The 23,709-nt window shown below is 38.5% G+C and overlaps 1 protein-coding gene across 2 annotated transcripts in view; it reads left to right on the top strand.

Annotated features, from left to right (window-relative positions):
* Uhrf2 (ubiquitin like with PHD and ring finger domains 2) overlaps positions 1-18,173 on the top strand; it is a 66,272-nt gene extending 48,099 nt beyond the window's left edge. For both annotated transcript variants that reach the window (XM_090329954.1, XM_090329955.1), the window contains 9 exons: positions 109-216; positions 1,721-1,825; positions 4,774-4,880; positions 8,943-9,105; positions 9,897-10,037; positions 12,082-12,178; positions 12,491-12,648; positions 14,448-14,546; positions 15,705-18,173. In XM_090329954.1, coding sequence (XP_090186080.1) covers positions 109-216; positions 1,721-1,825; positions 4,774-4,880; positions 8,943-9,105; positions 9,897-10,037; positions 12,082-12,178; positions 12,491-12,648; positions 14,448-14,546; positions 15,705-15,851 — 1,125 coding nt within the window. In that variant the 3' untranslated portion in view covers positions 15,852-18,173. The remainder of the gene's footprint in view (positions 1-108; positions 217-1,720; positions 1,826-4,773; positions 4,881-8,942; positions 9,106-9,896; positions 10,038-12,081; positions 12,179-12,490; positions 12,649-14,447; positions 14,547-15,704) is intronic.
* Positions 18,174-23,709: the final 5,536 nt, after the last annotated feature.

The raw sequence follows: 23,709 nt of genomic DNA on the forward strand, positions 1-23,709 counted from the left end.
ATCAGCCACTAGGTTTCTATTTTTGTTACATTTTTGGAAATAGTTGTGAGTGAATCGTTAAGATTTTACGTAATTGGTTTCTTAAACACCTTGTTTTATGACTTACAGGGAATGGCCTGTGTTGGTCGTACAAAAGAATGTACTATTGTCCCTTCTAATCATTATGGGCCTATTCCTGGTATCCCTGTTGGATCAACTTGGAGATTTAGAGTTCAGGTATGTTTTTATGTTTGTCTTTTTTCCATTTTTTGTTTTTGAGGTGATTTCACTACAGAGTTCAGGCCCAAGCCTTTTCTGGTTGAGTTGGTCGTACCTTTTTCTTGTTGGTTTCCCAGTTGTCTTCTATTCCAAAAAATTCTTCATAAGTTTGAACTTCAGCTTCTTTTAATCCAAGAACAAATGGATGACACACTAATGAGTTAACAGTACTTTTCCTAGGGACTTCAAAGAACACAAAGTGACAAATGTTTCAATGAGGCGGAATTCAAGATGAGAAAAAGAAGTAGGCCACTAAAGTAGAATTGCATAACTAAACTAGAAAGGGATGGCATGTTTGGTAAAACTGAGTAGTTTTGACTGAAATATAGAAGATGAATGAAAAAGAAGCTACAGAAGAATCTGGGAAGGTAGAGAGGAGCCAGAGTGAGAGAGGGCAATTTATAATGCTTAACTTTGGCTTGTCACTATGATACCATGTAATGGTTTTTTGTTGTTGTTTTTTTTGTTTTTTATTTTGTTTGTTTGGTTTGCTAGTCCTGGGGCTTGAACTAAGGGCCTGTCACTATCCTTGGGCTTTCTCAAGGCTAGTGCTCTGTCACTTGAGTCACAGCACCACTTCTGGCTTTTTCTGTGTAAGTGAAACCCAGGGCTTTGTGCATGCTAGGCAAGCATTCTACCACTACGTCACGCTCCCTGCATTGTAAGCTGTTAGAAATTAAACATTGACTAGTTCTGTTTATGCTAGGTAGAAAGGGTTTAAAGGAGCACAACTGGATTCAGTCAGGGCAGAAGTATTCAATATTGTAAGCATTCATGTCTCAAACCAAGACTGAACAATAGAAGTAGAAAAACATGGGTTTGAATTTAGTAGACAGAATCATAATAGTCCTGGAATAAATGGCTTTGAGTAATAATATAGAAGAACGAGGTTAAAAGGATTGTTACATGTTTGAATTGACAAACTTGATAGGAAACATCTACTATCAAGTATGATAAACAGGGGCTGGGAGCATGGCCTAGTGGTAGAGTGCTTGCCTAGCATGCATGAAGACATGGGTTTGATTCCTTGGTACCACATAGACAGAAAATGCCAGAAATGGTGTTGTGGCTCAAGTGGTAGAGCTCTAGCCTTGAGGAATGCCCAAGGACAGTGTTCAGGCCCTGAGTCTAAGCCCCAGGACTGGCAAAAACAAACAAACAAACACATCAAATATGATAAACAGGATCATTCTGCTGATCATTCTCCTTGAGCTGAATTGAGCTAGAAGTTCTGATTATATAAAGTAATGATTATTTAGTCATTATTTTTAAGCTCAGAATTCTAGGTTTGTCAGCTCCATACCTTTAGGATTTGTTTGGGGAGAACAAAAGAGCAGAAGATAGAACTCCGGGTGAAATGCAACATTTGGATTTTTAGGGTCCAATAATATGTGAAAGCATTTGTTAAACATAATTTAACTGTTAACAAGTAGCGTGAGAGTATTTTTTACTTATTTTATAGGTGAGCGAAGCAGGTGTTCACAGACCCCATGTTGGTGGAATTCACGGTCGCAGCAATGATGGAGCTTATTCTCTTGTCTTGGCTGGAGGATTTTCAGATGAAGTAGTAAGTGATCATTTGACCTTGTTCTCTAGAACCTGTCTTGTTGTATAAAATACAGATGCTTTGTCTAGGATACATCAAATTCTATTCTCCCTCGGTAATATAAACTTTATGTTGGGGTAACTCGTTGTATAGAAGGTATGAAAGAAATCATTTTAAACATCTAATCTTTACATGTACTGATTTAACTAGTTTTGATTTATATGTATTTGGGAAGTATTAAAAAGAAAACATTCTTTATGGTGCATTTTTTTACACATTAAGATTATTTTAAAACAGTTGCAGCTTCATCTTAACATTAGAAATTAAAGACATCCTGTGCTTGAGGATGGATGATTGGATAATATTTAAGTGAAGAGGCTGAGAAGGATGGGGATGATTTCAGGAATGGAAACACCCCGTCGTATTAGGCAGCTACATTAGTAGCTTGGAAGGTAGAATAGGGATTAGGAAGGTATGTTCATCTGAGACAGTGCCTTGTCTCCTGTGGTATACTGGGGTATACAGTTTGTTTATGTGCTCCCTTCCTAAGCAGCAGTCTTGTTTAGAGTACTACTCTAGGTACAGTTTAGTGGCTGAAGGAATAGAAGATGCAACAAATTAAGGCTGATCATTTTTCCATAGGAAAAGTGGTCTGAAATTGTATTGTCTGAGTTCTAATAAGATGGCAAATCATTTTTTCCCTGTGAAAATATATACTTTTCTTACCTTTATAAAAACAAGAAAAAATATACATTTTTGTTACTTTCATTGAAGTACAAATGAATTAGTGATATAGAATTTTAACTGTTATTCTTGGTCCCTGATTTTTTTGGTTATATGCTGCCTAACAAACAATCACAGGGTTAGTTTTATGCTGGTCCTGGGGCTGACTTCCTGGCCTTGACACTGTCCCTGAGCCACTGTGCTCAAGGGTAATGCTCTACTGATCCTAGCTTGAACTAACCACCAAAAAGCCACAAGTAGACCTAATTGTCTAGCCAACTTTCTTGTGTAGGCTGGTTTTGAACTGTGATTCTAAGATCTCAGTCATTTAAGTAGATAGGCTTCTAGGCATAAGCCATCAGCAGCACCTGGCCTTGTTTTTATTGTTATTATTATTATTATTATTATACTTTCTATTGTTAAAAAATTTTCTTTAACTAGTAGTACAAATGCATTGCCATTCTGCCGATCCCTCCTAAGTTCACCCCTTTCTTCAAGGTTTTTTTCCCTCCCCTTCTGTTTTACATATAGTTTAGCTTAGAATGTACTTATTCCATCATGGTCCTCACTACTTCTTTATAGTATTGTCATTTTTTAAAAGGTTGTTAGTCTTAACTAGTAATATTGTGGAATCAAGCCGGTGTGGTGACTCACACCTGTAATCCTAGCTACTCAGGAGGCTGAGATCTGAGGATCAAGGTTCAAAGCCAGCCCAATCACAAAAGGACCTGAGACTCTTATCTCCAATTAACCTTTAGAAAACAGGGAAGTGGGGCTTGGCTAAGGGTAGGGTAGTAGCCTTGAGCTAAAGAGCTCAGGGATAACACTCAGGCCCAGGGGTAGGGTTGTAGCCTTGAGCTGAAGAGCTCAGGGACAGTGCCCAGGCAGAGATCAAGCCCCGTGACCCACAAAAAAAAATAAATTATATATCTATATATGTTCAAGACCCACAAGCAACCAAAAAACAAGAAGTTTTCTGGACTAGATGTACTGAGAGTTCCTTTATATAGAATACACGCTGAAGATAAAGTTCTTCAATGTGTTATGTTTTTAAAAAGAGAACTTTCAAGGTTTTTGGACCAATAAAAACACTTTTTTGTTTTGAGACTAGGTCATACCTTGTCACCCAGAACTTACTATTCACCCTAAACTGGACCAACTCCAACTCAGTCCATCTGTGTCTACCTTCCCACTGCTAGAATTACAGGCATGTACCACCATGCCTGATTTATGTCAACAGCTTTAACCCAAGTTTTTAGTTAAGCTTTAATTCAAAATGAGACAAGATATTTGACCTCAGTAGCAAGTAAGAATTGAGTAGAAAGATGGACACTGGTGATTCATGTCTGTAATCCTAGCTACTCAGGAGATTAAAGACCAGAAGTGGAGCTGTGGCCCAAGTGGTAAGCCACTAGCCCTGAGAAAGCCCAAGGACAGTGCTCAGGCCCTGAATTCAAGCCCCAAGACTGGCAAAAAAAAAAAAAAAAAAGAAACCTTAATATGCTACTAGAATGCTAGTATGAAGTTTTTATTTAAACTTGATTTATAAAATTTATTTAATATCTTTGGGTGCTAGTAACTCATGCCTGTAATCCTAACTACTCAGGAGGTTGAGATCTAAGGGTCATGGTTCGAAACCAGCCAGGGTAGGAAAGTTCATGAGACTCTTACTGCCACTTAACCACCATAAAACCTGGAACTAGAGCTGTGGCTCATCAAATGGTAGGGTGCTAACCCTGGATAAAGAAAAACTCAAGGACAATGCCCAGGCCCAACCCCAAGACTAGCACACACACTTATAAATTATTAAGTATCAACATCAGAATTTGAATCTTCAGTAACAAACTCAGGTATGGTGGAGATGACAACTGAAAATTCAGTTATGGATTGTAGTGGTAGTGGTACTGTCTTTAAGGGGCCTTAATCAAGTATTGATATTAAAATACAATGTTTCCAACCCATAAGACCTTCTCTCATTCTGGAGATTTTTTTTGCCTACATACATACCTGAGTATTAACAAGTTTGGAGATGTTGGAAATTAGAACTTCAGATATTTTCACCATCAGGTCAAGTGATACCTTAAGGTAGAATTGTGTGATTGTATTTGAATTTTGTCTTAGTTTCATAGATACCATGAGAGAACATATCAATTCGTAATATCCTAACCAAATGTTCTGACTTTAAAATAAGAGAGTGAAATTATACTCATGCTTAGATATTTTCTTGTGAAAATATTCTCCTGTAGGATCGAGGTGATGAATTCACATACACTGGAAGTGGTGGTAAAAATCTTGCTGGTAATAAAAGAATTGGTGCGCCATCAGCTGATCAAACATTAACAAATATGAACAGGTACTATTGTAAAGACTGTTTCGTATTTGGATGTTGTATATAAGTTTGATTACTGAGTAATCAAACTTGCAGGTTATAACTTGTGACTTAGGCTGCAGAGAAGAATGTTAAATTAAAAGGTAAAGATCAGAAATGAAAATCTGATTGCCTGCTTATGTACCTATAAGCATCCTACCTTACTTCTTCATATCGTTCAAGCCTTATCTTAGTGTGTGCCCTGTGCATTTGAAAACATTGATAACTTTGAAGGGAGCCTGTATATTTGAAGTAAAATTGAGAACAAGGTGGCTTGTTTACTACTGCCCCACTAGTCAAAACTAAAATAATCTGCTAAACAACACAGATTTATATTTTAAAGTGACAAACTTCCTTTAAGAGGAAACTCAATGAATGTGAATTTGAATGTGAATTAGGCTTATGGTTGGAAGCTACATAAGCATAAGTGAAATATCAGGTATGAGAACTGTACTCAAGGTACTTTTTTATATTAATAAAGTATCTTCCAAATGTTATAGAAGATAATGTTGATTTAACTTAAAAAGTAATCTTTTTGAACTAAATCCTCTTAAGGCTTACAAAAAATCTACCTTATACTGACCTTTATTATGTGGAAGTATTAATGACATCTTAGCTTTGAGGGGAACACAAAATTCAACAATTTCAACACATTTTAATTTGTAAATGCATTCTGATGTCAGTATTGCGATCAGATGACAGTTATCACATCATAACTTGTCATAGTAAACTTCCTCTGATCATATTACAAAAGGTTTTGTGTCTTATTAAGGGTTTTTTTTATATTGAGTGAAAGTGAGTATGTTTCAGTTTAGATCTAAATCACTTGGTTTTTAGTCCCCTTTTTATTTCTGATTACTATGTAAAATAATGAATGTGTCAATATGATTTCAAAACTTTATTGCATACTGAGTTCCGTAGCGTTTCTGTTTTTATGTCTTGTATATTATTTCTGACAGTAGGATTATTTTACTGAGCCAGCAGGGGAGACAGGTCAGATTTGCTGGTGGAGTCATTCCTGAGGTAGGAGTCCAGCCCCTAGATGCTCTTTTTGTATATCAAGAAGGCAGAACAATCTTAAAACATGGTAGAAATTTTTCTGATACGTTTTCTCAATGAAACTATATCTTAAATTTTCAAAGGGGCTTTAAGTTGTTAAATCTGAAAATTGTATTTCTTGTTAATAGTAAGAGACTATTTTGCATGAAAGAAACTTCTTTCATAATGATCCACACCTATAATACACATAGTAGATTCATTTTAAGTTTTAGACAATCCAATAAATACTGTTACAATCTCCTTTTAGGGGGCAAAAATTGACAACTAGTAAAAAACATTTGCTTTTAAAAGGAAGATTCTGAAAATTAAATTTTAACTGAGAATAATTTAGGGTTAGCTTGTGTCGAGAATATAGTGCACTTTAACATCCAGTTGATTACTTTGTATATTAAACTTTAAAGATACCTCTTTCCCCCAGTCTTGGGGCTTGAATTCAGGGCCTGTGGTATTATCCCGGAGCTTCTTTTCGCTCAAACCAGCATTCTACCACTTGAGTCACAGCTTCACTTTCAGCTTTTTCTGTTTATGTGGTACTGAGGAATCAAGCCAAAGGCTTCCTGTATGCTAGACAAGTATTACACCACTGAGCCACATTCTCAGCCCTAAATATATTTTATGAACATAAAAACTGAGATGAAAGGTCTTTGTTTCCCAAGTGATATGTGCTGTATTTGTCTTTCCTTCTCTGCTAATAAGAAGTAATGATAATGTAGTAGAAGAGCTTTGCTGCTGTTCTGCCTCCTTTTCATCCTCTGGATTCCTTTGCTGCTGTTCTGCTTCCTTTTCATTCTCTGGATTCATTCACATTGTGTGTGTGTGTGTGTGTGTGTGTGTGTGTGTGTGTGTGTGTGTGTGTGTGTGTGTGTGTGTGTGTGTGTGTGTACGCATGCACATGCGTGTATACATTGAACTCAAGACCTGAGCACTATTCTTGGACTTTCTCGAGGGTACAGCTCTACCACTTGAGCCACAGACCCATTTCTGTCTTTTTCTATGTAAGTGGTGCCAAGGAATCTAACCCGGGTCTTCATGCATGCTAGGCAAACACTCTACCACTAGGCCAAACTCCCAGCCCACATTCACATGCTTGAACAGTCTGTATTTTATCTGAAGACAGAAATGAGTTGATAGCAGTAATTATGACTACTGTGAGCTGGAAAGCCTGCTACTAGTGACATGAAGTTAATACTTACCTAGCTCCTCAAGATGAATTACCTATAGGTATTCCCTGTAAAAGATGCCAGTAGTCCTTGAATTGATGGCTATATTTTCTTCTACCCCCTAGGTTTTGAAAGTACTTCCCTTTTAGATAAAGATGACTTAGTAAGCTTACCTCTTGGATCATAGCCTCTAAAGTTATTTTATAAAGCAAATCTTAGCCAGGCATGGTGGCTCACACCTGTAATCCTAGCTACTCAGGAGGCTGAGAACTGAGGATCAAGGTTCAAAGCCAGCCTGGGCACAAAAGGGACCCGAGACTCTTATTTCCAATTAACCTCTAGAAAATGGGAAGTTGAGCTTGGCTCAAGGGTAGGATGGTAGCCTTGAGCTGAAGAGCTCAGGGATAGTGCGCCCAGGCTGAGTTTAAGCTCCAGGACCCACAAAAAAAAAGGCAAATCTTTTAAAATCTTACTTACTCTAAAAATATAACTTTGGTCAAACAATTCCTTTTCAATATATTAGTCATAGTCTTAAGGGCTTTCTTGGCCATTTGTGGGGCCGCCCCTGAGCCTTTCTGTGCTCAAGGTAATGCTCCACCACTTGAGCCACAGCACCACTTCTGGCCTCTTCTGTTCATGTGATGCTGGGGAATTGAATCTAGGATTTTATGCATGCTAGGCAAGCATTTTACTACCTAGCTACATTTCTAGCCTTAAGAGCCCCTCCACTTTTTTTTTATAAACTTAACATAAAAAGTACTACATCCTGAAATTTTGAATTTTATCATATCTGATTCTACCACTTGGCGTCTGGCATTCTCCCTCTCCCTCTCCCTCTCCCTCTCCCCCTCCCCCTCCCCCTCCCTCTCCCTCTCCCTCTCCCTCTCTCTCTCTCTCTCTCTCCCCCTCCCCCTCCCTCTCCCCCTCTCCCTCTCCCCCTCTCCCTCCCTCTCCCTCCCTCTCTCCCCTCTTTCTCTCTCTATATATATACATACATACATACATACATACATACATACATACATACATGTATATATAACCTTGTGTATTCTCATAAAACCTTATTTTCAATAAGACTAGATGCTCCCAAGAAAGATCTTATAACAATAATAAACTCACTGATTTATTCCTGTGAGTGAATATACTAAGGAAGCTTTTAGTTACCATCAGGCATTCCTTCCACTTCAGTCTATCATCAGTAAACTAGTAATCTCAAGCAGTCAGACATCTTTATTGTTGTGAGGTAGTACAAGCATGATAGGGATTCAGTTTTATCTTTTTATGAAGAATTTTTAATATTTTTATATTGCAGTTATTTATAATGCCCTTAAATATGTCAGAATTTTGCTGTCTGGAATATTGAAAGCAAACATAAAGGTCATTTGTACCTTACTGGCTATTTTTCTAGATTTCTTTCTACATTATTCCAGAAATTGACCTCATTCCCTTACCAAAAATAACAAAACAGTCACTTGCTTTAGTTTTCCAACATTCTCCCTTCCCTCAACAAACGTTATTTAAAGCAAATTCCATGTATTTCTAGTTGTTTTCTATTATACGTGGCACAGATGTTATTACTTTCAGAAGAACCCTACAGGCTATCTGACAACCAATCCCCTGGCTTAGGGGTGACATCAGGAAACTGATTTGTCTTCTCTGCTGGTGGGGGAAAGCATAATCCTATTATCTGGAATAATATGGAAAGAATCATAGAATCTTAACCATCAGGTAAGGCATAATTCACCCTTTAACTGACCTAATGACTGGATTACATACTTGGAGAAAGATTACTTGGTATAAAGACTCTTTTATTTTATTTTTTTTTTAGGGCATTGGCCCTAAACTGTGATGCTCCATTGGATGATAAAGTTGGAGCAGAGTCTCGAAATTGGAGAGCTGGTAAGCCAGTCAGAGTGATACGCAGTTTTAAAGGGAGGAAGATCAGCAAATATGCTCCTGAAGAAGGCAACAGATATGATGGCATTTATAAGGTGCTCTATCTGGCATGACATCTTGTTAGTCATTCTTCCTGGGCTTTCACAACAGGGTTGCCACAGAGAACTACTGTGGGTGGGCTAAGAGGAAGAATAGGCCACATTTCTACTTTTTCTGAAAATATGAGTAAAGTGAACTGTTAATTTTAATACTTTATTTGTTCATAGCTGGAAGCTGTACCATTTGAGCCAAGCCTCCAGCCCAGCTTTGATGCTTTTCAGAAAGGGATTATTTGAAGTTCCTAAGGGTAGAGTTTGGTTTTGATTCATGATGATTTTCCTTTTTTTTTTTTAAGTAGTATAGGGATAAACACTCTACCACTCTACCTGAACATTCTTTAATATAAGTATATAACTTGACTGTTGCAGGCATTGGTTCTTGTATATTTTTTAGAAGTACTTTTAATTTTAATGATTGCAGTAGATTTTCAAAGCAGAATTCATTTTAACATTAAAAATTGATTTGTATCTTTTGTTTAAAAAAATCAAATTATCACCACAGTTATCTATGTAACTCACAAAATTCTGTTCATCAGCATGATTTTGTTTTTGTTAATATATTTATAGCAATATATGCTTATGAACAATATATGCTTAATATATTTATAGCAATATATGCTAATACTGTCTTAATAGAAAATAATCTAGTGAACTATACTCTTCTTCAGCAAAGCAAATGTCTTCTGATTACATTTAATTCTGGCAAGTTTACTTAAACCACTAACATGATGACATTATGGATAAAAAAATTGTAAATCTCAATCTAGTACTGAAATATTACAATATAGGTGGTGAAATACTGGCCAGAGATTTCATCCAGCCATGGTTTCTTGGTTTGGCGCTATCTTTTAAGAAGGGATGATGTTGAACCTGCACCTTGGACCTCAGAAGGAATAGAGCGATCAAGGAGATTATGTCTACGTTTACAGGTTAGATTGCTGCATTTGCCTAGGCTGCCTGTGTGCTTATAAACATACATGTCTCTGTACTGTCTATGTGCCTTAACACTGAACGTACCTCATGGCCCGTGATCATTGGACTCTTAAGAGGTATGGAAGTGGGGGAGCTTAGGTAAAGGGGAGCATCCTAGGTGTCACATTGTGTAGAAGCAAGGGTTATTGTTGGGGGAAACTGGACTTGTCCAAGAAGAGCTAAACATTTCCAATTTTATTTGGAAATGACTTGAAGTATAAAGGGACTCCTAAAATTTAGGTTAGGTGGCCTTAAAAATAATTTCTGTCCTACACGGCACAGAAGAGGATATGTTTCTCATAGGGGAAATGGGGGGGGAGGTGGCTTATAAGAATGTTCTGCTTCCTACCCTTCTCACTTTTCCTCACCCCTTTTCTCTCTTCCCTGCAAAGCTGCTTCCCTGTCCTGCCACCATTTTGAATGCTTTCACCTCCCCCCCCCTTTTCCCATGCTCAACTGTTTACTCATAAAAGACTTTGTTGGTTTTGTGTGTATAGTGGACGATATGGCTGCATTCCCCCTTCGCTGCTTGTATACTCTAGACTTTGTCCCTGACAGTGATTTCAGAGCATGCTTTGAGTTCATCCCCCATCTTCCCCATCATTGTGCTTCCTGTAAAGACTGCGAGCTTTGTCATTTCCCCTGGCTCTGCCCACACTGCATGTGTAGGGGCTGAACTATGGGCAAGTGTCTGACCACCAGGCAGGTGAGTGTGTGTCTTCTAGTACAAGTCTGTTTATGTTTTTGGTTTTAAATTCAAGAAATTGATTGTTTGATTAAGACCCATCCACTGCTAAAATAATTATTTTATGACCAAATTTTAAAAAAATCTTTGCCAGAGTCATTTTCAAAAGTTCAGATTCTAGTATTTATGTTGTAGATACGTTAGATTTGAAACTGAGAAGCATAGAAACACATATGATGAATTAATAACACAACCATTGAGACCAGAAACACATGAGTGCTTAAACATGAGTGCTGCCACAAAAGCATGGGAGGGGTGAGGGGTGGGTAGCTATTAAAAATAGAAGTATCCATTAAAGTGTGGCTCTGGGGGGGAGGTAACGAACTTAGTAATTTACTCATATCAAATCAGATCTTCTGAAAGTTCCCTTCACCTTTTACCCCCAAATTTTGGGAAATGAGAAGTTTGGCATTTAGGTTTTTTAATTTAGATTGACTGCATGATTTAAAGTTATCCTATGTAGTTGAATACTACCACTATTGTGCTGTGTGACTGAGTCTCACCTGCATATGTAAATTCTCCTCTTTTTTTGTCCTGGGGGGGTTGTCCTGGGGGGGTTGTCCTGGGGGGGTTGTCCTGGGGCTTGAACCCAGGGCCTGGGCACTGCCCCTGAATTTCTTTTGCTGAAGGCTAGCACTTGCCACTTGAGCCACAGCGCCACTTCCAGCTTTTTCTGGTTATGTGGTACTGAGGAATCAAACCCAGAGCTTCATGCATGCTAGGCAGGGACTCTACCTACCTCTAAGCTTCGTTCCCTGTCCCTAAGTTCTCCTTTTCTTAAGTGTTCAATCCACCTAGAAAAATACATGAAAATTTCTTACCTTAGATTTGAAATTAAGATTATTGTATTATAGATTGGAATGTTTGAACACTCAAAACTGCATGACTTAGCTGGGCACTGGTGCCTCTTGTAATCCTACATACTGAGGAGACTGAAATCTGAGGATTGTGGTTCAGAGCTAGCCAGGGCAGAAACTTCTATGAGACACTTATTTCTAATTAGTCACCAGAAAGCTAAAAGGGGAGCTGTAGCTCCAGTTGTAGAGAACTAACTTTGAGCAAACAGGCCCTGAGTTCAAGCCCCAGGACTGGCATGGACACATATACCCTACATGACTTACAAGGAAATTGGGATTCTAATAGCCTTTGAATTCTGTTTTTTAAATATGAATTTCTTTTATGTAAATTCTCAGCTTTGATAAAGTATAAACTCTGAACACCATAAATCTAAATTGTCCTCTTTCCCTCCCCACCAGTATCCAGCAGGTTACCCATCAGATAAGGAAGGGAAGAAAACTAAGGGACCATCAAAGAAACAGACCAGTGAAGCCACAAAAAGGCCTACTTCAGATGGTAAGTGACAGTTGCCTAGTACATATACTAACAACATACATTTGCAAAAGGAAGATATTAAGAGAAAAGAATGAGATTTGTAAGAAATCCAAAACAAAGGTGTTTGTCATTACTTCGTAGGGGGAGACGGGTCTATTTGTGTATCTCAATGGTATTGGAGCCGTGGCAGCAGCAAGCATAATATGGCACACTCAAGGGAAGTCAGATGCTGCTTTGTGTGGGTTATCTTTCTGCTAAACGTGACTGACTCAAGTTCATTCTTATTGTGGTTTTAAGCAAAACTGTGAAAGTGTGACATATTCTTAAATCTAGATGAATGTCCAAGTGCCTCCAAAGTGGTGAAGCCATCCGATCCAGCGGAAGAGGTGGAGGCTTTCCAGCTCACCCCGCAGCAGCAGCGCCTCATTAGAGAAGACCGTCAGAACCAGAAACTGTGGGCTGAAGTGCTTGCATCACTTGCAGAAGGACCAGTATGTAAAGATTTTTTTAATAATAAGACTATTCACAAACAATAAAAAGTCATACTTTCTTATAAAGTATGATTTACACAAGTTAAAACTATGATCTAATCCTTTTTTTTTTTTTTGTGGTCAGTCGTGGGACTTGAACTTATGACCTGAACACTGTCCTTGGGTATTTTCCTCAAAGGTAGAGCTCTGCCACTTGAGCCACAGCACCACTTCTGGCTTTTCTATGTATGCTACCAAGGAATGGAACCCAGGTCTTCGTGCATGCTAGGCCAAACTCCTAGCCCCTCCAGTTTTTTCGTCTTGTGCCACCACCTTTCAGAAAAGTGACACTGATTGATATGCAATTTGTATGCATAAATTTACATGTTGAAACCCTTTTGTAGAACTATTTAAAATAATATTTAAAATGATTTGAAAGTAAAATAAGTTGGTGGTGTGGCATAAGTGGTAGAATTCCAGCCTTGAGCAAAATAATCAAGTCTTGAATTCAAGGTCCTACTTCAAACCCCAGTACCAGCAACAAAACAAAAAGGAAAGGAATGAATGTAAATGCCTATGTATTTATGTTAAATATCTTAGACCGTTTTTTTAATTGAATGCCTGAACTCAATAATTCACATTAATGTTAAAAAAAGAGCTAAAAAAATAATCTGAGTAGTAGCAAAAGATTAAGCAGTTTTTCATCAGCTAGAACAGCTTGTAGAAAAAAACATTAATGTGTAATGACGTTGAGACAGTGTTTTGTTAGCTTTTACAATAGTGAACATGGAATCCAAGGCCATGTATGTTGTTTTTTTGTTTGTTTGTTTTTGTTTTTGGACTGTTGTTTTGGGGGTTTTGTTTTTGTTTTTGTTTTTTGCCAGTCGTGGGGCTTGAACTCAGGGCCTGAGCACTGTCCTTGGGCTTTCTTAAGGCTAGGGCTCTACCAGTTGAGCCACAGCACTATGTATGTATGTGGTACCGAGGAATCAAACCTGGGTCTTCATAAATGCTAGGCAAGCAGTATACCTCTGGGCCAAACTCCCAGTCCTGTTTTGTTTTGTTTTGTTGTTTTGACAGTCCTGAGACTTTAACTTGGGGCCTGAGCACCATCCTTGGGTTTTTCTCAAGGCTAGACCTCTATCACTTGAGCCACAGCACCACTTTCAGCTTTTTCTGTGTATATGGTACCAAGGAATTGAACCTGGGTCTTCGTGCATGCTAGGCAAGTACTCTACCCTAGGCCATGCGCCCAGCCCCTGTTTTGTTTTGTTTTTAAGTGAAAAATACCTGAGTGTGGAACCATGTGCTTCTAGTCTAAGCACTGGGGAAGCATAGGTTGAACTGAGGATTGTGCTCGGTAGAAAGACCCCGTCAAAAAGAAAACAAAACCTGAAACAACAAAGAAAAACAACTATCCTAGAAAATGAAATGTAGATGGATTTCTTCACGTTTTTATTGTTTAAGTCTGCTTGTCTTAGGTAGTTAAAATCACTATTTTATTTCCTTAACAGGAAGCATATTAAATGTGACAGAGACTGGTTTTGTTCCTATGCAGAATTTTATTAGTATATTAAGAGCAGCTGGCCATGAGTTTGGCCTAGTTGGTAGAGTGCTTGCCCAGCATGCATGAAGACTCAAGTTTGATTCCTTGGTATATATTCATAGAAAAAGCCAGAAGTGGTGCTGTAGCTCAGGTGGTAGAACCCTAGCCTTGAGAAAGCCCATGGACGGTGCTCAGGCCCTGAGTTCAAGCCCCAGCACTGGCCAAAAAAAAGGCTAACATTATTTTTTTTCCTTTCCCTCTGTTGCCATTGAAGAATTTTTTGAAAAAATTGGAGCAGTCTTTTATGTGTGTTTGCTGCCAGGAATTGGTTTACCAGCCAGTGACAACTGAGTGCTTCCACAACGTATGTAGAGTAAGTGAAACTCACCTCTGCCTTCCTGTGATAGACCTTTAGGGGTTTTGCATCCATCAATTTTTAGCATATGAATAGCATCTTTCCATGAAGGAAGGAAAATAGTTATAAAACCTTGCCACTTAAGAATTTAATTTCATCTTACTGATAAATATGTATTCATTAAACAACAATAGTAATTCTGATATATATATATATATATATATTAAGGTATTCACCATATTTGGAATTACTGAGAAGGGATTGAAATGAAATTATAGTATCACTGAGCTTATACACACACATATTCATATACATATATACACACAAATTATATATGTTTTACGTATGACAGTGTTAACTAAAAGTTTCATTTGAGCTTCAGTTAAGCTGTGGTTGGAGTCATTCTCTACCAAGTAGTGGTTTTGTATCCTGATCTTAATTCAGAAATTCATTTTCCAGTGTAAAATGGAAATAAACCTACATAGGTGTTTACTATCTAACTTATCTAAGTTCTTGCCCAACTATTTTTAGAAGGCTCAGTATGTACTAAGTGATACATAACTTCAGGGCCTGAAGTATAACCTAGTGGTAGAGTGCTGGCCTAGCACTCTTAAAGCCCTCTGTTTGATTCCTTGGTACCACATATTCAGAAAAAGCTGGAAGTGGCAGAGCACTAACCTTGAGGAAAAAGTGTCCAACGATAGTGCCCAGGCCTTGGGTTCAAGCCCCAGGACTGGCATAAAACAATGGAACAAAAACATAACTTTGTTTTAAGCAAGATCCTGAATTTTCTTTAATTTTCTTTTTTAGTGCTCTAGGACAAAAAGAAAAAAAACAAAAATAAAACAGGATCAGTGTCTAACCTGAAAGATTAGGCCAGTGAGTAGCATATGCTCTTTAACACTGTCATTTTATTGGGTGAGGAAAATGAAGCACAAAATTTACCTCATTTACCTCAAATCTCACAATATACATTGGAGGTAGAGCTAAAGCCACAGCTGCTGATAATCATACTGCAGATCAGGCCTTTTATATTCTTCCTTAGCCATTTAGAGAACAGATAGGGTTCTAATTTCTATTAAAAATGTAAGTTGTTGAGTACTTTCCTACATATGTGACCCTGCTTAAGTTTGGTGTTTGTGTTTCTTTTTTTTTTTTTTTTTTTTTTTACCTTAGGATTGCTTACAGCGCTCCTTTAAGGCCCGGGTTTTCTCCTGCCCTGCTTGCCGGCATGATCTTGGCCAGAATTACATCATGATTCCCAATGAGATTCTGCAGACTCTACTTGACCTTTTCTTCCCTGGCTACAGCAAAGGACGATGATCTCTCTACGACTGTTATTCCTGGTGGCTTTTTGGACAATGAAGAATCGAAATGGGAAGGGAGGATTGAAGCAATGGTGGACCATAGCTCACATTCTAAAGCCACTACTCCTCTTTCCACATAGCCATCACCTTGTGTGTGTAGTAAGAGACCCATTTCTCACCTGTCTTTTATTAAATATCAAAAGGTAGTTTCTGTGAATAACAACTAGTTTTAATGAGTTAATAAAAGTCTAAGCCTCAGCTCTAGTTGATATCCAAATTTTGATTTATTTTGCAACTACCTCAGGACAGAAAAGTTTTATGGGGATTTTAAAAATCATTGAATAAGGACAGAAAAGATTTATGGGAATTTTAGAAATCATTGACTAATTAGTTAAGTGAGATTTTAGCTACACACTGCCTCCCAAATATTAGTTGTGCCTGGTTATTGTCATTTGATCTTACAAAAAAAGATGACACTTGAGGTTCTTGGAATGAACGAAGCTTCTGTAGTATGCTTAATACTTTTTTAATGTCCCTTCTTCCATTTACAGTGTATGTTTTGCAAGGTCAGGTTCATTTTAAGCCCATTTTGTGAGCACCTTGTGCTTTTTTTCTGGTGTTTTATGCAAGTTGACTACTAATAACTAATGAGAACAATATGAATGCATTGTTGCTGCATTAGTGTAATGTGGTGTGGTTTTGCAATTCAGAGGTGTTCACATGCTCTAGTTGTAAATGTTCATTAAAAAAAAGCCACTTCTGTACTAGTCAAATTGCTTTTAGTGAGTCTTACTAGTGGTTTTACATCTGCAGAGTATTGAGGGCTGTACTGACTTTGGAGAAGATTGAAATTGCTTCATATTGTGATCCTAAATTTTATATTCACTATATTCCTTAAAGTATACCTTAATAAATATTTTATGATCAGAAAATAGATCATTTTGCTTTACTTTGCTACATTTTTCTGGCTTGTGTTACGGATTTTTATTAATTAATTATTGGTTTTCATTGTGTCTATTAAAACAGACATTTTAACTCTTGATTTTAGTAATTAAAACTAGAGTGAAGTCTTTTGCACTAAAAACAAATTTTATTCTCAGCTTTTTTTAATTCTAAATGAGAAATATTTTCAAAGTAAGATAGTGACTGTTGTATGTAATTTCTAAATTGTATTCATTTTTAGCATGACTGCTACCTTATATTTCAGATACAGGATATTTTAAAACAGGCTGTTCTCAATACTGCTGTCTATTTTCATCTTTGAAGTTTTAATGTGAAATCAAGTCAGTCTTTCCACCTCTATATTCATGTACATGCATATTGGCAACATTTACTAAATATTTGTACTAGTTGCTCACATATTATATACCAAATGGCAGAATTGTGCTCTGAAGTTTGAGCATGATCTGTGTTAAGAACTGATCATCTTTCCTTCTATGCTGTATGGGCTATTACTCTTTGCTATGTGGCAAACTAGTTCCATTTAATGTTTCTGCATTCAATTAAATTCAAATTAGCTTTTGGGAGACACTTAAAACATTATGATTAGTTTGTGACATTCATTACAATATCTATAAATAGCCCTAGGTGACTATAAAGGGTTGCTTACAGATACTGAAATAATTTCTTACTGTGAAGAATCAGAATTTAGTTAGGATTTTCTTAGATTGAAAATGAATCATTAAGTGTATTTCCCCTAGCATTGGCCACACTGAATGAAGAGTGGGAAGTATCTTCCAGTTTGAGCTGCTTGAATTGGTTTGGTAATATTGCTTTTATTAGCCAGTGGCTCGTTCTCAGTTATGCTACATAGTGTCTTAATTCTGCTATATGATCATATACTAGGAAAAAAGCTGATTATAACTTAACACATTTGTGTCAGAAATATTCCAGAGCTAGAAAACGTTTTCAGATTTCTTTACACAAATATTCCAGTTTGTACTTAGGAAATAAGCATTTTCAGAAAACATGAGCGCATGGGCCGGGAGTTTGGCCTAGTGGTAGAGTGCTTGCCTTGCATGCACGAAGACCCAGGTTTGATTCCTTGGTACCACATACTTAGAAAAAGCCAGAAGTGGTGCTGAGGCTCAAGTAGTAGAGCTCTAGCTTTGAGAAAAATCCAAGGACAGTCCTTAGGCCCTGAGCTTAAGCCCAGGACTGGCAAAAAAAAAAAGAAAACATGAGCGCAGTACCTTTGTCACAACATGCTAAAAAATATTGACAGTAGTTTTCAAGTACCTAATGCTCTGATTTCCCTAGTTTCAAATATCATAAACGGGCATATAATTTTTAGTTGGTTTGTCTGGATCAGGATCCAAATAAAGACCTCTCATTGTGATTAATTGCTCTCAGATATTTTTAAAATCTGTTCATCCCTCAATCTTTTATCCCCTCAATCTTTTAACTTCCTTCCTTTCTCTTTATAATTTGTATGTCGAAACTGAATTGTTTTGAAACTTTTCTGACAGAATACATTTAAGTGAAGTCACCTTGTGGTATAGCTTAACATGATTATATTTTTGTGAACTTTGGTAGTAGAATTAAAGCATGACCAAATTCAGATTTGACTTTTTCTGTAGTTTTTGTTTATTTTATGGGCAATGCATCATAGGTAATGTCCTATTCTTTAGGAAGTCCATAATATCTGGATGTTTCTATGGCTTAAGTTTAAAGATAGGTCTTTTGAAAATGTAATTTGCAGCGTTTAGTGGGCTATTATGGACTTGACCACTTTTTTTTTGGTCAGTTCTGGCACTAGAACGCTGGCCTGAACGCTCTCATTGAGCTTTTTCACTCAAGGCTAACACTCTACCGCTTTGAGCCACAGCATCACTTCTGGTTTTCTGATGGGTAATTTAAGAGTCTGGTAGACTTTTCTTCCCAGGCTAGCATGATCCTCAGATTCTCCTGAGTAGCTAAAATTACAGATGCAAGCCACTAGTGACCGACTCAACCAGTTTCTTTCTTTTTTTTTTTTTTTTTGCCAGTCCTGGGCTTGAGCTCAGGGCCTGAGCACTGTCCTTGGACTTTCTCAAGGCTAGAGCTCTACCACTTGAGCCTCAGCACCACTTCTGGCTTTTTTCTATGTATGTGGTACCGAGGAATCGAACCTGGGTCTTCATGCATGCTAGGCAAGCACTTTAACCACTAGGCCAAACTCCCGGCCTCAACCAGTTTCTTATAAGTACTCTGCACTAGCCAATTGAGCCACTGAAGCTCTAACTCAATCACTTTAAAATAGGGGCCTTGAAAGTTTTTTTTTTCCCTAATTACAGTAGTTTAAGCCTTTAGTTCTAATGAACTCAATTTTAGATAATATAGTATAAATGCATAGTAATACAACGACACTAGTATGCTTGGGGTATTCAGCAGCTTAAACTTTCTGAAGCTGACAGTGTAAGCATATACCCTTAGTTCTCACAACCTGATATGTATATTGACTTCTAAAAGGCTCTTCCTTCTACACACTTAGAGCTTCAGATTTTGTTATAGAGCCTATTGAGAAGAAGAGGGGGTCACTCTGTTCTTCTTTCGCATTGCCCCCTATTTTCCCATTAAGGACCAAACTTTTCCTTAATCTTCAAGACACTCTTGGCTTCAGAGAACCAAGCCATTAGGCCTGTTTACTACCAGCTTACATTCAATGTTACTCTTTATCTTGTCTCTGCTAATGGATCCTCATTGCTGTACCATCAGAATTCCAGAAGGAACTGGATACCAGGTAACCTGAAGCATAATACTAAGTACCCTGGGTAGATCCTACACATCTGAAAATAAATAATGAAATAAACTTAGTATCAAACACTGGACAAAAGAAACGAACAACTAGAACCAGACACGGTGTTATACTACTTAGTAGGTCAACTACTTAGTAGGTGAAGCTAAGATCATGGTTTAAGGTTTGCCTGGACCCTCTCTGAAAGCAAACTAAAGGCAAAAAGGTGGGGAAACTGGGTGCCAGTGGCTCATACCTTTAATCTTAGCTATTCAGGAGACTTAGATCTGAAGATTGTAATTTGGAGCCAGCTAGGCAGACTAATTCTAGAGATTCTTAACTCCAGTTAACCAGCAAAAGAACTGTGGTGTGCTTACCTAGCATTTGTGAGGCCATGAGTTCAATCACTAGTAGTACCATCTTAAAAAGAACAAGGAAAGGAACAGGGTGCTAGTGGCTCACACCTATAATCCTAACTACTCAGAAGGCCAAGAACAGTTTCAAGCCAACTGGGGGCATGAAAGTCCATGAGACTCTTGTCTATTCACTACCAAAAAGAGCCGGGGGTTGGGGGAAGGCTAGAAGTGGGGTTTAGCTCAAGTGGTAGAGCACTAGCCTTGAGCAAGAAAGCTCAGGGACAAAACTGGGTGTGGTGGCAAAAGCCTGTAATCCTAGCTACTCAGGAGGCTGACATCCTAGGATCAAGGTTCAAAGCCAGCCTGGGTACAAAAGTCTGAGACTTATCTCCAATTAACCACTAGAAAACTGGAAAAGGCGCTGTGGCTCAAAAGATAGGGCGGTAACCTTGAGCTGCAGAGCTCAGGGACAGCACCCAGATCCAGAGTTCAAGCCCTAAGGACTAACCAAAAAGAAAAAAGAAAGAAAGCTCAGGGACAGTGCCTAGGCCCTTAGTTCACACCCAAGACCAGCACCAAATGGAAAATAGAAACCTGCAACTATATCCTCAAGTATGAAGTTAGATTGCATCAATTGAATAAACACAAGCTGCTGTGTGAAGAGTAATTTTAGATTAAGATCCTTCAAACTAAACACGGTTGTAAAACAGGCAAAACTGAATGGACACTGCCAAAATATAAATGTATTATTAAGTAATTTATATATGAATGTGACAGTTCATTTGTGCGTCTTTGGGCTTTGTTTTGGAGGCTTTGCTGTTACGAATAAAAAAACATGAACTGTTGCATTTAGGTTTTAGGAAAACAGACAATTTATTATCATTTTTAATTATCCTTAGTGTAGTCTAAGAGAGATGAGCAGGTTCACTGGTAACAGGACAGTAGAGTGCAGTTACCTGCATTCAGGTATTCCTGGTTGTGAGGCACGTGTGCTAGGATTGCACTTCTTACTTCCTTTCCTTTTGTGTGGGTGGGGCCCTATGATCGATCCATTGGTAAATGGGATAGTTTGAATCTTGAGTATAAGGCTTGGTTCCCAGCTCACAGTGGTATTAGATGGTGGTTAAACCTTTGGTAGGAGGGCAGGCCCTCAAGAAGGAAGTTAGGTAATTGGGGGCATGCTGTTGAAGAGGATGTTGGGATTCAGCTCCTTCCTGTCTTTTGCTTTCTAGCTGCCGTATAGTGAGCACAGTGCAAGCCACTGTCACAGCCCCGGCCTCTTCGATGTGCTCCTATCAGGATATGCTATGTCACCCCAGCCCCGAAGTAACAACCCAGGCAACCATGGATTAAAACCCCAAACAGCCAAATTGAACCTTTTTCCTTACTGAATTGATTTCCCTCCAGTCTTTGGATACAGGTGTAGAAAAGACACTTACTAGTGGTACTAAGAAGTGGATTTATTCCTGAGTATTATACCTGAGGAAGCTGGCTAGAGAAAGTTTAGAATGCTGTGAGCAGAACTGAATTGGATGATTCTGGTGAGAGCTCAAAGGAGCAGATTACTGGTTGAAATGTAGATAAAGGTAATGCTCCTGAGTTTTCATATAGGAATAAGGACTTGATTGGAAATCTGACTAAAAAGGCTGTTTTTACATTGGCAGAGAATTTAGTTCTTTTTTTTTCCCCCTTGGTCTGAGATCAGGACTGAAGCTTGATACCCAAAGTCCCTTTGGTCATTATCTAGTGCTCTACCAACTGAGCTCTACCACCTGGAACCCCCACCCCTTGGTAGATAATTTGGATACATTATGTCTATGCCCTGAGACTTTGTGTGAGACAGTTGTTTCATAAGGAAAATTAAAGATAGCAAAGCATTCCAACAGTGGCATAGTTATTGCTGGCAACTTTTAGCCAAAATTGCAGTGCCATTTGGGAGCAAAGGAAAACAGCCAAAAAGCTCAGAATACAGGCAGTTGGCCAAGAAGAGGAGGGCACTTAAAAAGTACTGCTGAAGCCAGGCACAGTGGCTCACACCTGTTTCCTAGCTACTCAGGAGGCTGAGATCTGAGGATCGCCGGCCCGGGTACTAATGTCTGTGAGACTATTATCTCCAATTAACCTCTAGAAAACCCTCTAGAAAACTGGAAGTGGGGCTTGGCTCAAGGGTAGAGTGGCAGCCTTGAGCTTAAGAGCTCAGAGACAGTATCCAGGCCAAGTTCAAGCACCATGACTCACCCCCTCCCCCAAGAAAAAGTACTGATAGGGGTGCAGTTGCTAAAGTCAAATACTTTGCATTAGGCCAGTAGAAAAAATTAGTTGAGGGCATCTCAGGAATCTACATCCATCTGAGGATTCAAACAATTCATTCATATATTTTCCAGTATGAAGAAAACCCCACCATAAACAGACCGATGTAGGAACTTTTTGGTTGTTTTGTTTTTTTGTCCGTCTTGGGACTTGAACTCTGGGCCTGAGCGTTGTCTCTGAGCTCAGCTCAAGGCTACCCTTTGAACTACAGCACCACTTCCCATTTTCTAAAGGTTGCTCGTATTTTATTTTTTTTAGAATTTTTTATTGTGATTAATAGAAGGGTTACTTTATATTCACCAAATAGAAGGTGCATGACTTCACAAACATTGATACCCTTTCTCATGACATGGTCCCCATTTCCCTCCCACCCTCCTCCCGGTTGCTTGTATTTTTATTCTATAGCATGATTGACCCTGAGCTCCATCTTAAACCATCATATTCCTTTTTCTTTTTTGGTGCTAGTACTTGAACTTGAATGTAGAATCTCATAGTATGCCTAGGCTTTATTTTGCTAGTGGCTGGCATTCTACTTCTCCAGTTCCCGATTTGCATGTTGTATTTGTCTGCCCAAGCTGACACTCAGGGTCAGCTTTTTCTTTCTTCCTTTTTTATGGAGGGGGGGAGGTGAGGGAGGGTTGTGGGGCTTGAACTCTGGGCCTGGGTGCTGTCCCTAAGCTCTTCAGCTCAAGTCTACCACCCTACCCCTTGAGAGACAGCCCCACTTCCCATTTTCTAGTGGTTAACTGGAGATAGGAGTCTCATGTTATTTAGTTCCCAGGCTGGCTTTGAACCTCAATCCTCAGATCTCAGCCTCCTAAGTAGCTAGGATTACCGGCATGAGCCACCAGCACCTGGCTCTTCTCCTAAATCTTATTCTCAATTGTCTGTCCATCTATCCTTCCATCTATTGAAGAATCTGATTATTTGCAGTTTTGTCTACTATAAATAAGGCTGATGAATGTACAGGTTCTGTCTGTATATAAGTTTTCACCACTCAGTGACATAAGGTCTTCTTAGGTTTGAAAGGTTATATAATCAAGTACTTTTCCGTTTTTGAACTCTTACCCGTGGATAACCAGGTTGGACAATGTTCCAGTGTGCAACCTTGCTAAATTTCACCTAAGAAGAGTTGACAATTATTACTGCAAATGTTGCAAAACGTGATAATCATAAGCTTCATTCTTCAGCAGAATTCACTTCTGGGAAGTATTGAAATTATTCTTTCTTGTCCCAGAATTGCCTCATGCTCTGAAGCTTTAGACTACAGGTGACAGTGCGCCTCTGAATGAAAGATGCAGTGCCAAGCTAAAGATTGGTCTTGGACCAGAGAAAGTGTTGCTAGTTACCTCCACTTAAACTTCCCCAAAATGGCTGGCATCACATACTACACTCAGTTGCTTCTGGTAACTGTCTAACAGGCTTTCCAACTATCTCCTTCTACGAAAGGTATTTTTGTGTGTGTGTGTGTGGATAGTGAGGCTTGAACTCTG

Source organism: Megascapheus bottae, chromosome 3, assembly GCF_031878675.1.
Source record: "Megascapheus bottae isolate mThoBot1 chromosome 3, mThoBot2.hap1, whole genome shotgun sequence".
In the NCBI taxonomy this organism is placed as follows: Eukaryota; Metazoa; Chordata; class Mammalia; order Rodentia; family Geomyidae; genus Megascapheus; species Megascapheus bottae.